The sequence below is a fragment of the Gossypium raimondii genome, chromosome 5 (assembly GCF_025698545.1).
Source record: "Gossypium raimondii isolate GPD5lz chromosome 5, ASM2569854v1, whole genome shotgun sequence".
Taxonomy (NCBI): Eukaryota; Viridiplantae; Streptophyta; class Magnoliopsida; order Malvales; family Malvaceae; genus Gossypium; species Gossypium raimondii.
Window position 1 is genome coordinate 10,725,394 of NC_068569.1, and position 18,738 is coordinate 10,744,131.

The 18,738-nt window shown below is 32.7% G+C and overlaps 1 protein-coding gene and 1 long non-coding RNA gene across 6 annotated transcripts; both read right to left on the minus strand.

Annotated features, from left to right (window-relative positions):
- Positions 1-371: 371 nt before the first annotated feature.
- Positions 372-6,854, minus strand: LOC105769911 (uncharacterized). 2 transcript variants are annotated; one of them, XR_008196110.1, is made up of 3 exons: positions 6,697-6,854; positions 6,297-6,475; positions 372-1,079 (listed from the first exon to the last, which is right to left on the minus strand). It is a non-coding gene; the product is annotated as an uncharacterized LOC105769911 (long non-coding RNA). The 2 variants fall into 2 exon arrangements; XR_001126097.2 differs by lacking the exon at positions 6,697-6,854 and having other exon boundaries at positions 6,297-6,688.
- Positions 6,855-8,214: 1,360 nt separating this feature from the next.
- LOC105769741 (DEAD-box ATP-dependent RNA helicase 20) lies at positions 8,215-13,540 on the minus strand. Of its 4 annotated transcripts, none has more exons than XM_012590579.2 (11): positions 13,394-13,540; positions 13,132-13,195; positions 12,606-12,871; positions 11,837-12,016; positions 11,582-11,743; positions 11,245-11,399; positions 10,620-10,712; positions 10,228-10,313; positions 9,900-10,126; positions 8,824-9,057; positions 8,215-8,618 (listed from the first exon to the last, which is right to left on the minus strand). In XM_012590579.2, exons 2-11 carry the CDS (start codon positions 13,185-13,187, stop codon positions 8,560-8,562), a joined length of 1,518 nt encoding a protein of 505 aa, XP_012446033.1. In that variant the 5' UTR covers positions 13,188-13,195; positions 13,394-13,540; the 3' UTR covers positions 8,215-8,559. The 4 variants fall into 4 exon arrangements, with proteins under 4 accessions (XP_012446033.1, XP_052487361.1, XP_052487362.1 ...); XM_052631401.1 differs by lacking the exon at positions 13,394-13,540 and adding an exon at positions 12,959-13,013 and having other exon boundaries at positions 13,132-13,354; XM_052631402.1 differs by lacking the exon at positions 13,394-13,540 and having other exon boundaries at positions 8,215-8,689; positions 13,132-13,355.
- Positions 13,541-18,738: the final 5,198 nt, after the last annotated feature.

Genomic DNA, 18,738 nt, shown 5'->3' on the forward strand with positions numbered 1-18,738 from the left:
ATTCTATATTCGCAGTAGAATATGTTAGCCTGTCCTCACAAAATGACGACTTCAATATGAAATCATGAGCTTTTCAGGTTCAATATATACTTGCATGAGTTTTCTTGACATTGGAAATTGAATGGAAACAAACATGGGTTTAAAGTTGAGAAAGCACTGAGATTGTATATTTTTTGGAGCAAATTTCGCAATTGATCACTAAGCCTTCCTCCTTACTCCAATGGGGTCACCTCTGCAGAAATATATAAGTTTTAGATGCCTGAAATTCAAACCCAAATTTACTCATCCTTTTAAAAAAAACAGATATAGCTATGAAAAGCCACAATTTAGTAAAACTAACTTATAAAAACAAACTAAAAATCCTACTAAAGTAAGAAACAAAGATATTAGAGTTATCACTCCTTTTACAAGTAATCTATAGGCAACGGTGCAGTTGAAGATTATTACAAAACAATTTATATTCTTTGTTTATTTCAACTCAGACAGGCCATTAAGTTGAATGATATATATATAGGTCACTGTCAATCACACAGACCATTCTCGAGTCTTAAACTGCTCTTCCAAGTTCAAAGCCTGCAGGTGGACGCCAGCTGATGATGGTTTAACTGCAGTCTCAAAACTCCAAAAGTAATCTCCAATTATGCATTGCAGATTTAAGTAAGGTTGGCACAGTGGAGCAATAATGTCATAAACATTTCCCTTTTACAGGGAAATAATTGTATCTACAATGTAGATCTTAAGAAAACAATTTCTTTCAGATTTCACTAAACCAACATGTTAAGGAAACCAAAAACCTTTGAAGAGTTAAAATCAAAGTAAAGGCTAACTGTCATATCTTAGGAATGGATTTTACTAGAATCGATTGCTTCAAGTATAGCTTTCTCTTCATCGAGGCTGCTTCTCCACTGGAGCTTTTAGTTTCACATTCCTTTGCTGCAGGTTCTCAGGAATCATCGGTCTAAGGTTGTCCATAACTGGAGGAGCAGTACCAGTTGTAGTTGAACTTGAAACAGACGTTGAACCAGCAATTTCTTCTGTTATACTTGCATCCTTTTTCTTTGTTCTCATGAGAAGGTAAGCTGCATCAATCACAAAAATTTCCATCAGACATGTAGGAAATCATGTTTCTGAAAAAGTTACCTTGTCAGGGACAACCCACAACTCCAACATTCACTTTGACAACTTAAAAAAGAAACTTATGGTAAAAAGTTGAGTTGGGACCAGGAGAATGGGGAGTGGAGGGAAGAAAGAAAGAGCAAGTGTAATAACTTGGTGGGGTGGACCACAATACAAATATAAGATTCTCTCAGACAATATAATACATGAAACTGTTGATAGAACCAGAGAGCACAATTAAAGAAACAAAACATTAATGCGAATTATTACGGCCAGACATCAAAAAGCAACAAATATGTGCTGCTCCTCAAGACCTCAACTAACCAAACAGCATATAGAGAATATATAAAATGTTTTATTGCTTATTAAGAACAACTGGTTCTGTTTGAATCCAAAGGTAATTATCATTAATTATTGGTTACTGTCAGAATACCAACACAGGAAAAACCAGAATAACCATGATCAAAGAACCAAACATGATCGCTAATTATTACAACCCGACAACAAAAAGCAATCAAGATGTGCTCCTCAACTACACAACATATATACATAAAAGAAAAAGCCGTTTGTTGCTTATCAAAAACAACTAGTTCAATTTTCAGAAAAAGCAATCACTAACACTTGCATTATCAGAACACAAAAGTCACAAGATCCCAAAAAACGCATCAATACATCCTTTATTACCAATCAGCAATTGCTCATTTTACCTCATTAATCGTAAGTGGTTTCACTGATTGGAGGCTATTCAGTGCAACTTTCTTGCAATTGCTGTATGAACACTGAAGCAATCAACTACTCCACTAATCTCCCCTTAGTTAATTTATGACTGATATAACTTACACCTTATTACTAAAATGTTGATGGCATATCATATCAAATCAATCAACATCTTTCAAGCAGTCATTGTGTTGGTGGGTGAGCAGGGTCAAGATTTGTGGATCATTTCACGTGTCATCATCTTTATAAGAAAGGATGAATATGGAGATAATCACTCCATAATGCTTGGCTTTGGAATGTATAGCTATGCATTTAAGAGAATACCATAACATGGCATTTAATGCAAAGTTTTACTAACATCAAAATGAAACTCTAATTCCAGAAATTTTATTAAAAATATTTACCTCCATCAAACGAATACAAATTGGACTCTGAATGTACCTAAACAAATTATGCATTACTAGTTTATATCTCTGAATAGTTCATAATTATAGAATGTGCCAGTCCATCATATCTACTCCCAATGAAAATTTCTTTTAGTTATCATAATATTTATTCTAGGTGAAGGAATAAAGAGCATGATTGGTCACCTAAACAAGTAAAAGATAAACTAGTCTATCACATGGACATGCACTAAGGGTTCCATGATTGACAGCACTAAGTTTCAAACTCAGACTTCTTGGGATGACTTTACTAGCAGCAGACCAGAAAATTTTCATCCGGAGATTCCCATCAATATATTATTTGCGGAAAATGTTTCATATGTCAAAAGTTTTTCAACATAACAGAAAACCAATATCAGAGTGATTGCAGAGAATATGCTGATATTAACAATAATGAGTAATGGAAAACATCAAGTGAAAAAATGGGAATTGCATTACAGCGTAAAGACAAGAAAATTTCATCAGTGAGAAGCAACAAAGACGTGTGAAGTGGTAGGTTTTTCTTTTCATTTACATGCACCAAAATATAACCAAAATACATTGGTGCTAAATGGTACAACCAAGACTATTCATTTTTCCAAATGGAGCAGAATAAACAAATAAGCATACAGCAAATCTCGAGCATTAGGGATTATGGCTGTGTTACGATATTAACAAGAGAGGAACTCAAAGTTGCATACAACCCAAATCATTTTCATTTTACTAGAGCTTCAAGGTTTCATCTCCACCACATCTCCAAAGCTTAGGTACAATGGATGACAAAATTGTTTATCATTCTCTTATCTTTCACATTAAAACCATGCAGCAACTTGAAACGTATACTTAAAATGTCATAAGATAGGTAGCATCAATATATTTATCCAATAAAGTGGTATGCAGATAAGATTGATTAATTATTACTTAGAAGAATAATCTTACAGCGGAGATCAGACAAGAAATTATCTTACAGAAGGAGCATAAAAATGCAATGTGTATCAATATCTATGACATGTTATACCCAACACACTACAGAGAAATAACTGCAAACAAAATTTCTTATAGTTTTAACTAAAAGCCACTGAAGCTGGGCTATATTTAAATCTCTTCAAAGAAGCAACAGCTGATCAATGGACCAAAATTTGGGTCATGATAAAAAGTTTTCCATGAAAGAGATGAACCTACAAATTTATCTTAATTAGATTATTAACATTCTTATGCTCCATTTGATTGTTGATTTTGTTACTTACATTTTACTTCCAAAGAGAAAAGAAAAAAAAAACACTAAGGCTCTGTTAGGTTCATGCTTTTGCTTTTGCTTTTTTGCTTTTCTCAATAGAAATTGTAAAGCAAATGATAAAAAAATGAATTGAAAAGAAGAGACCAATGGCAAAAACCAAAGGCACCAAGAAAAGCCTGAAAGAGCATTCCGATACAAAGCAAGTAACAGTTTTGAAGATTTTAAAATTCAAAGTGAATTTTCTTGTATCACGATCAGAAATAATTATGTTAAAATTGGTGGTACATTTTAAGTATTTAATGATTTTTAATCAAGAATGATTTTATTCCCTAGGGTTTGCTTTTGTTTTATAACAAGCTTGAAGATGCAGAAAAGAAATAGAAAAAACTACTAAAAGTATCGAGCTTTAACGGTATCCTCTAGAATCCTCAGAAGATTCCAACTACATTACACAACAACATTTAGATCATCCAGATCATGTCTTTTACATGGCATCATCCATATTAGAGTAAGCTCGGTATATAAGCTAAGTTGAGCTGAAGGTAGTTGAAGTTGGTTACGTTTTGTTACTGTCAGTTAAGTCAGATACATGTGTATAAACAAAATTTATAGTATTGAGAAGTTAAGTTTCATGAATGAAAATTCAGAAATCCCTTGCTCCAGTTTTATCTTTTTACTTTCTCTTACTATTTTTTCACATTTTCTCAGTACCCAAACATCTTTCATTCGTTCAATTTAGTAATCTAATATGCTATCAGAGCTTCATAATTAAGATTCATCATCTACTAGGTTGTGCAAGATCTAGATCGTGAAAGGGATCGATGGCAGCATCAAATGGTAATGATACTCAAGATCTGCTTCTTGTTTTCTCTAATGCTCATAAAAGTACAAGAAAGTCAATTTTCAGTTAGATGAAAGTATGATTTTATTCCCTATGGTTTGCTTTTGCTTTATAACGCTTGACGATGCAGAAAAGAAATAGCGAAAACTACTAAAAGTATTGAGCTTTAACGGTATCCTCTAGAATCCTCGGGAGATTCCAACTACATTACACAACAACATTTAGATCATCCAGATTATGTCTTTGACATGGCATCATCCACATCACAGAAGGGAAATATACGGTATTTACAATCATATATTGGACCAATTCCACAATATATCTTTAAGGAAAACAAAAATATACTTATGTTATTAGTTTCCATGCTTAGAACATGCTTACACTCAAATATAACAATAAAGTATTTTGTACCCTAGGTAAAACCCTTCAGATCTGATTATGATGATAGCTATGACTTACAAACATTAACTTTCCAAGTCATTCAATATCTAAGTAAAAACCTTCAGATCTAATTATGAGTTAAGCTATCACTTGAAGATTATAATTCCCAATTATGCACAAAAGGAAGGAAATTAAATCTTAACACATATGAGACCCACACTTGGCGAGCTTATTACTCTTGCGCTTCCTGCAATAGGCACACATCATGCTATGCTTAATCTACGTATACAAGGAAAGGAAACTTCAACTTTTAAAAGTATGATATCCAATTCAAGTCCCAAACATAATTAAAGGTTCCTTGAAGGTTGTATTATAAACTCTTGCCTTCCTCACATGCAGAGAAACACAACATGAACCAATGCAACTTTGCAAGCTCAAATCTAGGAAAGTTGCAGTAGAAAGATAATAACCTAAGAGTATAGTGAAGGAGCACACACGCAAATATATTACAGCTCCTGAACACACTACACAAAGTCTACACCTAATAGAAGTTTTCAAAAAGCAGACACACCTTATCATGTGCTACTCTATTATTGAGATATAGTTCAATAAAAAAATCATGCCTAACAAGATTACTTTGATCCTCAGGCAACGAAACTGACAGACCATCTGCCAAATATCTTGGTGCCTACAGTTATTAGATAAATGTCAAGTGCAAATAAGACTTCATTCAACATATGCATCAAATACCTAAAGAGAACAGTTAAGAACTAGGACGCATTAGTAAAGTTCAAACATGCCAAAACCAGTAATTTACGAGCAAGTTCTAGACCACCTTAAGCAAACTCAGCCTACGGTCAGTTTTCCAACATAAGCACTTAAGGTGTCATGCAGGTATATTGTTACTAAACACTTGAGACAACAGATGATCCAAGAACAAATGTTATTAGCTGAGGGAGGGGGGGATATGTAAATAGCTGACTATTAAAAAAAGTTACACAAGATCATGCATTCCCCTAAAGCTATTTGAAAGAAACAAAGAAGAATGTTAATCAGAAGACCTGCCATGTTTTTTATATTTCACTATGAAAACATTTCTTGCAATGCAACCACTTATTTAATGTTAAACTACCACGCAAACTTTTCCTGTGGGTATGTCTGCTAATTCTAGACCATTCACCAATGCCAAGCTGAAGGCTTGCAACATAGGCCTGCATGGATCTGGATGCTTGGGATTTTATCATTTCTATTTAAATTGCCAATCCTTAGCAAATTGTGCACATCCCACATTGAAGTTTTATCATTCTCATTGTGCGTGAAGAATAACAATCAAACGCAATAATTGGCAACCAAGCCAATAAAAGAATTCCATATTCAACGAACCATATGTATTTCATTGAATCTCAAACTGAATTATAGTCAAATAAATAACTTAAGCCATAAACTTCTTTCTAACAGCATTGACCCGTCAAAAACAGAATCATGCAAAACTAGCATAAAAAATTAATATTCAAGCCAAATAAGAAGAGACCAATTAAACTCCTAAGCATTAAAAAAAACACACTAAAAAGAATGAAATGACCTCAAACAGTAAAGCTGATAGCCAAGAGAAGAGAAGAGAGAAACTTGTAACGCCTTGCCAACGATTCCATTGGAGGCTGAGGTAGTGGCAGATCCATTTTATGTGATGCTTGAAGCCAAATCTTTTCCTTTATGTTGCTCTTGAAATTGTTTCAGTTGAGCTGCAGGTTTTTTCTTTTTCTTTTACAATAAGAAAAAAAACAACAAATTTTAAACACCCATAGAAGTCTATTAGTTAAGAAGCAAAGAAAGCAGAGGCAAAAAGTTAGAAAAGATGATTCATCGTAACATTTTTTTTCCTTTGTTTAGAAACAAAAGGGAAAAGAAAAAAGGGTTTCTGAAGTACAAAAAGAATCATGGATTTAGAGCTTTGACCCATCGCTTACAGTTAGATGAGATACCTTTTAAACAACAAATGATGGTCCTTATTGGAAAAAAAAACCTTCTTTGATTGTCCACTGTGTTTCCCTTTTATCACTATGCATATTGCCCTAACGCTCTAATAAATATAATTAAAAGAAAAGAAAAAAGGGAAGGAAAAGAAAGTAGGGGAAGATTAAAAAAAGAAGAAGAAAAAGAAATGAATATATTTACTCCTTAATGAATTCTAACATTTTAGTTAAACTGTGAAAAGAAAAAAGTGAATTGTTTTGTATATATTTCGATTTTAATTTTTACATAAATGATATATAATAAAAAGTTAAATTATAAATTATATCAATTTTTTATAAAATCATAATTAAAGTATCAACATTTCCTTGTTTAAAACAAACTTATTTCATCAAATTACAAAAAGGTTATCTTAGCAAATTACAAATTAATTACTCCTAACAATCTAACAAAAAAAGTAAAATAAGGTTCTTACAAATTTGAAAATAATTTAATAATATGATAAAAATATTGATATCTAATAATTAAATATATATCGATCAATTTTAAATTTGAAATCTCTTAATAATTTAAAAATAGAAAATAAAAATAAGATTGCTACAATTTTAAAAATAATAATCTAAAATATAAAATCTAATAATACAGTAAAAAATAAAGATCCATCATTTTGAAGGAATAAATCTCAAAATTATACATAAACTTTGATTCAATGTGTATATGATACATGAACTTTAATTTGGTGTAATTATACACATGAAACTTTGATTGTGGTTCAAATATATAAATGAAACTTTAATTTTGATTCAATCATACACATTTAATGAAATAAAAACATCAATTAATTTTTGTATTAGACAAATCTAATTATTTGTATGGAATATATAAATATAAAATGATGTTATTTCAAGTAGTTGAGTTAATAATTTATAAGAATTTGATGAAATCAAGATATCGTATATAAAATTGCAAAATTCAAAATTCATGTATAAAATTACTATAATTTTGAGATTCATCCATTTTCCTTCAAGTTTAAATATTTAATAACTTAAAACAATGAAGAGTTAATATTATTGTGTTGAAAATAAATTTAAAAATAAAGAATTAATTGTAAAATACTTGAAGGACAAAATAGTATTTTAAATATTGTTAATTTTTACATTTCCTTTACTTTAATTTTTCTCCCAATTTGGGGAACTAAAAAATGGAGAAAAATATATGAAAAGAGAGGCTTTCTCAATTCCCTTACTTTGGCTCTCTTAATAAAAATAACTTAAAGCAAACAAAGGAAAGGAACCCCCTTCCCTCCCTTTACCTAGCTTTCTCTTATTTATTTTTTCCTAGGAATACATCGAATTTTATATAATACAAGAATAATTACATAATAGGAGAGATCCACTTAGTATAATTTTGTACTAATTATTTTTGTATTAAGATTGTTTTACAGCAATATGAATGAATCCCTCTTTAGTATATATTACACCAATATTATTTGCAGGCAAAATTGCCTAACTCAAAACAAATACCAAATATAAATATCCGCGAAAAGGTAAGTGTTTTTTCTTTATAGTCGTATTCTCAAATATGCATCGAATATAACAATTTAAACCCCCCCCCCCAACATGATCAGCTTTGGAATGAAGTGGAAAAATGCAACTCATTTTTGTTTTGTTTTTTCATTCACGAGTTGAGTTCTCATAGCTTAAGGGGGAATCGGACTTCTAATCTGAGAGTACATACACTGTCAATTTACAAGTTCCCCATCTACTTGCCCTTCCTGCGGGTAGTGACAGCTAAACAAAGTATGCCTACACTACACTGTACCCTCATAGTATTTCTAATTTTCCTCTTCTGGGGAACAGGGATCTTTCCGTTAATCAGCTCCATGGGCGACCGCCACTGTATCCCTTACCTCGGTCTCGAAAACCACCATGACCTGATTCATCAAATATTGAGATGACAACGTAGCACTCGGGATGGGCATGCCCTATCATTTTCTAATGGCCCCTTCATGAATCAAGTATTGAGATGTGCAAAAGCTATCAAAACAAACTCGAGCTTCATTGAAATCCACTGAGTTTTGATGTTTGCCATATTGTGTCAATGTATCTGCATTGTACAAAGAACTACAGTAAACTAACCTGATGGGGGAGGAGGTGCACCGCGTCCCATTGCTGCCAATTCAGGACTGACCTTCTGGCCAGCTTCCTCAAGTATGGCAATAAGTTCTTTGGCAAATCTTGCATTTGCAGCTGTGAAGAAAGTATAGGCTGTTCCTTTTGCCCCAGCCCTCCCTGTTCGACCAATGCGATGGACATAATCCTCGAGAGATCCCGGGAAGTCATAATTGATTACATACTTCACATCTTTCACATCTGCCAACAACCAAACCTAATAAGTAATCCAGATGCTGAGGCCAGTAGAATTGACAACTCCCTTTCCAAAAGGTGTTGAAAGTCAAAACGAACACCCCATTTGGCATTCTAAACATATAAATGATTCTTTCCATCCTAAAGATAAGCTAATTTCTACAAACTACGATGCCACATTCTATATCGCAGAAGGAACCAAAACCACTTTTAATAGCCAGAAAAATTGCAATCAGGAGTGGCATGCTAAAATCTTAAGGTCGGACACCAACATAGGTAGGAGCCTAAGAAATCAGCGAGTCATCACCATGATCATTAATTAGTTAAGGAGACTAGCCCTGGATCGTGAAAGATATATATGTGAAGAAAAAATACTAAGCAAACAAAACCAGGATAGAGCATATGCATACTGTACATGCATCAACGGTAAGCTACCTGAATGTTTAACCAAAAAAATAACAGTAATGAACATGGATGGCTATTCAATAAAATATAAATAACATAAGAAAAAGCAAATTCAAATAGGCCTGCCATGTTAGACATCTTTAGAGAAAATGTTCTAAAAGGTAACAGCAGTAAAATGTCTAACAATGTGAAGTTACAAATAGAAGACACAGAAGAAGACAGGAATAAGGAACACCAACAGAAAGCAGTTTCTGGTAAATTGGTTATATAACCAAAAAATGTGTGTGAAAACTGAAGAGAAAATGATGATAACAATAACCTGGACAAATCTCACAAAGAAGACACATTAGGCACAAATCCTATTCCATTACAAGTAAAAAGGCAGTGTACTAGTCAGAAAGAACAACAAAGGCACAGAATAGAGAACAAAGGAATATGCATACCTAAACCACGAGCTGCAACATCTGTTGCAGTCATTATAGGGCTCTTGCCAGCTTTAAACTCTGAAAGGACCCAATCCCTTTCTGCTTGACTTTTATCTCCATGAATTGACAGAGTAGGCCAACCATCCATGCGAAGTTGCCTAGTAATTTGGTCACAACCCTTCTTGGTATCCATGAAAATCAAAATTCTGCTGCCATCCATGATATCCTCGAGCAGCTTCACCAATCTGGGACATCAAGACAGATATATAAAAGCATAAATCCCAATACTATATGTTAAATGGTAAAACAACTAAAAACCAAAAGAACAAAGTAAACTGTTTTCTACTTGTTATATTTCTGACTCTCTGAAACAATGTTAACATGTTGGCGAATTGCATGGTTAGCCTTTAAATCTGCAGATCCAATTACCACCTGCAAAAAGACCAAGGAAACAATAAATAAGTTAATAACAGAGCATAAGAGACAACAGAGAATAGCAAAGACCCCTAAAAGTACTTATACCATGTATCATATTACCACGTCTAGAACCATTAATTAAATTATGAAAGACCTGAAATTCTCGAGTTATAAACTAACATAGATAAAGTGAATGAGATAATATGTGGAAATCAAATCTGCATTAAATAGAAGTCAATTTTCAAAACAGACACAGACAGAGAGAACATCTCACAGGAGAAGCCAATTAGTAAATAATACAAAAATTATGAAGCATCTTACTTTGTATGGGTTGTAAAGAAACTGCCTTGCCAACTGTTCAACCTCCTTCGGCCAAGTCGCGCTCCAATACAAAGTTTGACGGTCAGGGCGGATCTGCCAAAAAGAAAATACATAACACATGAGTAACACTTAGTAAGGGAGGTTAATGTATTGAGTGAGACTGACAATTTGTTTCACTCATACAAAAATTATAGGTGCTACACAAGCACATATTCTTAGCTAAATCCAGGGTGAAGTCAGAGACTAACACCATTTCCTGAAATTAACACTCATATTTTTCTTCTAGCGGATGCAAGGATGCACTGTATTGACCAAGGCAAAAAATTTAAATCTTTCATAAACACTGAAAGCATTAGCTTAGATTTTTGAAATTAACACTCATATTATCCTAAAAGTTAAAGTCTGACTTATCTCTTGGATTAAAACTAGCAAAAATCTTAATATCATTGTTATGATTTGCAATATTTGAGTAGCATAGAAAGGTTAATAAAGAAGAATACATAAGAGAGTCCAGAAAAGTAAACTATTATGTCCACGGTGAACTAAATGAGTTAAGAAACTGTAATAGTCAAGGGCATAGGAAGATAAAGACAACAAAATGAAAGAGAATGGTGAGAAAATATACCTGAGAAACGATTTTCCTTATCTGAGGTTCAAACCCCATATCCAACATCCGATCTGCCTCATCCAACACTAAATATGTAACTCTTCGCAAATTTGTGTGATTTGACTCCAACATATCTATCAACCTCCCTGGTGTAGCAATAACAATCTCAACACCTAATCCAACAAACAATATTAACCCTTTCATTAGAAACAATTATAAGCAATTACAAAACAATAACTGATTGTTTGAACTACAAATAATAGTCTGGAAAGCATCTTGAACTGAAAATTCATGTATAAGAGAATACAAGCAAGTCAGGAACAAGAAAATACAACCACGGAATATTACCACATACCTTTCTGGAGATCACGGACTTGAGGTCCCTTTGGAACCCCTCCGTATATGCATGTATTCTTGATCCTTGATGATGCACCAAACTTAGCAGCCTCTTGTTGTATTTGAACTGCAAGCTCGCGTGTCGGGGCTAAGACTAGTACAATAGGACCATCTCCAGGAGCTGAAAATATATACAAAAAGACTAAGAGTTATTCCATTGCAATTATTAGAAACATGCAGAGTAATAAATCATGATTAGGAATTGAATTTTTACCTAAAATTGGCTGCGCATTGACATGGACAATTGCGGGCAATAAATAGGCAAGAGTCTTCCCTGACCCTGTTTCAGCAATACCAATGAGATCACGGCCCTTCAAAGCCATCGGCCAGCCTTGAGCTTGTATGGCTGTTGGTTCAACAAATCCAGCTTTTGTGATTTCTTGCAGTACATAGTCTGGAATAAAAAAAAGAACACCAATTAACAAAGCAGAAAAATCAATGAAGATATTAGATACCTAAAATACTTCTAAACAAAATAATTTTAAAATACTGAAGAAAAATTTTATATAGCTATAAAATACCCCCGAACACTTCACACGTAACAATTACTTAACATCAAAATGAAATTCTTTTTTTTTCACTACGCTAATATATGAACACACTCTTTACTGATCAAAAGATCGTGATATAACAGCAGAAAAATCATCAAATATATTATACATTTATGTCTGGAACAAAGGCTCAATTGTTTTTTGAGAAAATTATTCAAAATTCTTCTAATTGCAACAATGTGAAAAATCATCAACTATCCATCAAGTGAACATCGGAATCCAGAGCAATGACTAGATAAAAAGCCCTGCCATCTAATATACTCGAAAAGAAGTAAAGATCACACCCTTAGAACAAAAAGTCATAAAACAACTTGCCCTAAAGCTTCTGTTTCTTCAAACAAAAAAAGAACCAAAAAAGAACAAAAAGAAAAGGAAAAATGGATACTTAAATGACAAAATAAGCTGAATTATTAAAATAACCAACAAAATTACCTGGAAACCCAATGTCACGAAAACTATTCACAGGCTTTGGAACATCACGACCTTCAACCGTAATTTCCCTTCGCCGCCGATAATCCTCAACCTCCGCATCAGACATTGCCGCCACTAATGGTGACTCAATATAAAAATTCTTCTCAAAAGGGGTCAACCCATCCAAATCCAACTTCCTAGGCGGTTCAGCACCATCATAATCCCTTCTGCTTGATGAGGACCGCACCGAACCGTCATAAGCTGAAGCCCCACCAAACCCTGAGTCACTGTACCAAAATATAAGTTAAACGAACAAAAAAAAATCCAAGTACTAAAATTAGACGGGAGAACCGAAACTCCATGGTACTACAAACTTGATAAGAGATGTTGCCAAAGGCCAAGTGTCCATTGTGTTAAAGTTAATGAGTACTGAAATTAAAGGGGAAAAAAATACAACAAAACCCAGAATGATAAACCAATAAACATATAAAGAATTTGAGAAATAAAATAAAATTAATTGGGTAATGCAAATTTTTTTAGTAGTTACCTTCTACGATCGCGGTAAGAGGTGGGATCGCCGGAACGGCTATCGTATCGACTCATTTTCGGTGCTGTTATCGGAGAGATTATAAACAATTAGTAAATATCAATACAAACAAACAAGAATTAGTAATCGACTTCTGTCTCTCTGTTAAGAATTAATGGTTTAGGGTTTTAAAGTGTTAGGGTTTTTTATTCCAGGGATTATTTGGGCGGAAGAAGAAGAAGAAGAATATTAGAAAAAAAATGCCCTTCCCTCATAAACTTACCCGTAGAGTGATAAATAGGCCAGTAATCAACTGACACGTGGAATAATGGCCACCGCCTCTTACCCTCCTGCTTGCTGTAAGACGTTGTACTTTCGAGCTTTTTTTTTTCTATTTATCATTGTTTTCCTTTTGTAATGTAAAAATCATCAACTTCAAATGCGATCCAAATAAATCATGCTTATAAGTTATAACGGTTGAGGTGGGTCTAGAAGCCCAATAAATGAAAATTTATGAACCCACCAATAAAGCATTCTTCAAATAATCCTAACAACAAATGGGCTATTTGATTATCCTACTAAGCCCAACACTAAGCGGTTCTATTACCCTACTGCCTTTTAATTTATAACTCACTTCTCAGAGGGCCGAACCGTCGATATTTGGTCCCAAGTCCCAACATTTTCGAATGGATTTCCGTTTCTGTGTTTTTTTTTTTTTTAAATATGAATTAGAGATGTTTTTATCCGTTTTACAGTGTGCTTTCAATTTGTATACAATTTAGGTTTTGTTTGGTTATATTATTTAAAAAGAAAACTGATGAAATTTAATATTGTTGGCAAAAGTGAAGCAATTAATCAACGTTTTAAGAAATGAAAGCGAAACAAAATGACCGGTTCTCATTTCTGATTACCATCCCAATAATTTAGTCCAGCTAACATTTTATTAATTAGCACAGTATAATAATATTCATACCATCAAACAAGCCTAGTAATTAATTGCCACGACAAACACTGATCACTACTTTTATTGTGCATCAAAGATGAAAGTCAAATCGCATGTTGGCATGAATATCTAAAGCTGGGGAGACAATAATTGAGCAATAAGAGATAAGGGCAAGCAATAAAAGGAAGTTTCTGGTTAGAAGCTGTTCTACGTTATTCCTCCAATTGGCAACCTCAAAAGGAAGCCTTAGCAGCAGATAAGTGAACATGCATTCATGCCAGTGCATACATAGACATAAAAGGCCATAAATACAGAAAGATAAGTCAATCGGAGGAATGCAAATCTAATAGCTTTTTCCACAAACAAAAACCCTTTTTCTCTACCATGAAAATTTCCCCGCAAATACATGTAGGACCTCCTTTTACAATATTACATATCTGGATATAGGTCTCGTGAAGGTTCCTGTGCAATTTGTGGCAATCCAATCTTCAAGGGAGTCTTGACTACTACATTAAATTTTAAGTCAATAGAGTATATCAAAGTATAACTTTACTGTAAAATATTCATTCTTGTCAAAATAAATTAATGTACAATGTCTGAATGCTAATATAATGTTAGTACTAAATCATAAAGATACATCTTTAATCATGGTTATGGATGTAAATAAAGATTTATATATGACGTGGAAATCATTAATATGTTTGTAAGAAAAGAAAATGGGATGGGTGGGATCAAATAATTTGATTAGGGTCCCGTGTAGACAAGAGACAATGAAGCTTTCCCTATCTTTCAAATCGTTTAACGTAGGGTACCATTAAAAGATACCTAAAATGCTAAATTCACGTAGCCAGAAAAAGGGAAAGAAAATAAAGAGAAATGGTGAATTGTGATGGCCGTACGAAGCAAAGCAAATATTTGAACATTACAATGGATAAGATGATTGAGTTGTCGTCCTCATCATCTTCCAATCAAATTGAAGTTTTAAAAGGAAAGTATACAACACCCTCAACTTGTCCTTCCAATTTAATTCCATTCTATTTCTATTAAACCCAATTTTAATATTACTAATTTCTAATCTCTCATGGTTTCAATTATATTAAAATAATTTAAAAATAATTATTGGAAGTTAACTTTCTCTTCAAAACAAATTCATAAAGTATTTTCATATGTGCAGATTAATAACGAACAAATAAAAAATAATTTTAAGAGTATTTGCTTCACACAGTATAAATAACATACAACATAATTAAAATATATATAATATCATATTATCTCGATAATAAATAAAATAATCTTCAATTTTGTTTGGTGCTTTTATAGTTTGAATACGATTCAATAATGTCTATATATATATAATTCTAACTTATTAATGCTTACCATCTCTCTTTTTTGGATGCCACATGATTAAATATGTCTAACTACATAATGTTATTTATAAAGCTAAACTTACTTTTTAATTGGTATATACCTCTAATGTTAATTAAGTGATAATAAAGATACTTGGAATTCTATTCAAGTAATTACTCTATTTTACATCAATCAAATTCGAACAAATTTTGTACCTCAAATGTTTTTAACTATTAATTGTATTTTATATTATAATTATAATTATCATAATTTGTTCTCCATATTTTATATTTATCGCAACTTTTTTAATTGTATAATTATAGTAAATTTTTTATTTTAATTTTTATTTAATAATTTTAAATGAAATAATGTAATTATTTTTAAATATTAATTTAAATATATATTTGTTTTTTAAATCTCATTTTATGATCAGCTCACGTCTCTCTCAAGATCATCGAAAAAGGTCCATTTGATTAATTGTGTAGCGGAAGTGGGAGTGGACCCATTTGGTGAGGTTGTCCAAGGCGTAAAAGGGAAGAGTGTTAGACCCCTCGTTGTTGCCAAGGGGCACCTCGGGGCCTCAACCACTGAACCACCCATTGCCCAACTCTGTCCACCTTTTAAACTTCAGCACCGTAGGCTATTAATTACTGGATACATTGACCTGATGGAGGAGTTCGGTTTGGGCGGACATTGACCTAATGCACCACGTTAACAACCTACGGTTAACTCATTTTAACTTGCTCACTTCCTAATCAACATAAAGAATGAGAAATATTATACAACTATTACTTGATTTCCCTTAAACATTGTTTTATTTGTTAGTGAAAGAGAGAATTAAGTTTATTCAAGTTTAATTAATTCAACGGTTTATTAAAAAAAAACAATTTGTATGACATTGAGAAAAAAGTATGTTCATTTTAAATATATTTATTTGGATAAGATGCAATATTATGAGATAATTTATTGAAAGCTTTGTGTGTTATTGATGATTTTGATGAATAGCATGCAAAACTATTAAATGATTATATAATTGATAACAGAAGAAAGAAGAAGAGTTGAAAGGTTAACTAACTGGCATGATGATCAAAGATTATAAGTTGATTGTTTGATATTTTGTCTACCACTTTCCTACATTTTCTTTTTCAACACTAACCTATGGTAATCATGCCTAATATAAAATTTTTATGTGCTTGTATGAACTGACATTGGTCTAAGCAAAGTGAATGATAACTTAGAATATAAGTAAAGGAGATTAAGCATATATCTAAAACAACGCAAATGTACCACAATAATCAAATATAAAATTTTGTCAATCATTTTATTTCCAATATGCTACAAATCAAACAATTCATTATATTTTCATTGTCACACCTCACTCAGGTTAGACACATGACACTTTCAAAAGACACTAAGTGGATGCTTAAAGATGGTTCTTCGCTTTTTGTTAGTTGGCTCGTCCTCAACTGCTCAACCTCCTAAACTAGCCATTCGTCATGAGATCACCCGCTAATAAAGAAACGTCCCCTCTCATCAAGCTACTTGCTTCAATAGTCAAGCCACCTTTTTTTCAATGTGAACGCTCCTCTAAGTGTAAACATTTTCTCCCGGGATCATTATGGTCCACTTATGCATAACAACTTCATAGTCCCTTGAAAGGAATAACAAAACGGGTTCCATTGCACACATTCTTCGCGTGCTTCATGATGATAACTACCATGCCACATCATCACTACCAGACAAGAGAACTCACTCTATAAATACCCTCAAGAACGAAGGAAAAATAATATTCTTCCATATTAACAAACCTTGTGCTCTTACTCTTCGCATAAACTTCTCCTAGCCTTCGTAGCAACCTTTTTTCCCCTCTTGTACTTCTTCGACTCTCCGCCTATTTAGGTGAACCGACCCGCTTTGCACCACCACATCTTGTTTCTTATCTCCTCCCTTGTTGATATCCCTTGTCAACAACCATATTAAAAATTAGAAGCAATTTGACAATGATGGCTCTAACTTTTTTTTCTTCTTCTGAAATTGTGCATTAAATGGATAACATCCCTTGGCAATTTGATACATAACTTGTATAATTTTTAAAATTTATGAGTAGATTGAAAATATAACGAATATTTTATTATACATTTTTGTATTTTCAAATCATTTAAGGTGTAAGTTATGAAATGGTTCCCATCCTCAGCATTTGTGGAATCTAAAAACTTGTGTGGGTATATATAGAGAGAAGTAAAATAAATAAAATTTAAACGCTGCCATGTTGGCTAATAATAGCAAATGGAGTATCCCCCCGTAAAGAACAAAAATGGGCCTATTCGATGAAATCCATTAAATATATAAATATGAACTTTTTAGACCCACACAGTCACTTTTTGACCCACATAAAGCGCATAAAGAAGCCTCTGTTTCAACGGATTGACAAGGACCCATTAAATTCCAATGAATGATGTAGACCTCAATGGTTAGCTATATCTGAGTATGTGGCAAACTCATCCATATTTCAGATAACTTTGAAATTCTTCTCCTTTTTCCCCCTTTTTTTCTTTTTCTATAAATTGGTATCAATAAAAGGTCGCCACAATTCCCATCTCTCTTCAAACATCAAGTTGTTTCGATGGATTGAGTTTTTCTGATGTGTCAATCTTGCCATCATCTTTAATAAGATATTAACATATTTATGGTTCGCTGACAATATATTAATTACAAACTTTTATCTATTTATATTGTTTTTTAATATCGTATTTTAAAGATTTTTTATATATTTAAATATATTAAGAATCGTAAAAGCATGAGATGGAGCATGACAAAGTAATTAAAAAGAAAAAAAAGAACCCTAAAATTATGAAACCGTTGTGGTCCAGATTGTTGTTATATATATGTACAGTCAAAAAACAAATCCAGCAATAGACACACGTCCTTGCCGGCATACAATAACTACGATGGAACGGCGGACATGCACATGCATTGTACATTCATTTATTCACGTCGTTAAGAGATGTGACAATTTGAATATTATATAACAATCAACCAATTAATTATTGAAGACTTGAATTTTCAACGACAGCTTATGCAAATAGTAGTCTGATTTGATAACAAAAACCAATTTTATTCCTATTCTCACTGCAATTGGCTTTGCTTTTGGATTCATTCATATTTTGTCAAACAGATAAGATATAAGTATGATATTGCAACTGGTTATATATAACTATAACAATGACTGGTCCATGTTAAAGCTATCATCATTAAAGAAACTTCTATGAAAAAATGAATAAATAACAATGATTTTAGGATACACTTCAAAAATGAAATTAAATATTTTCTATAAATTT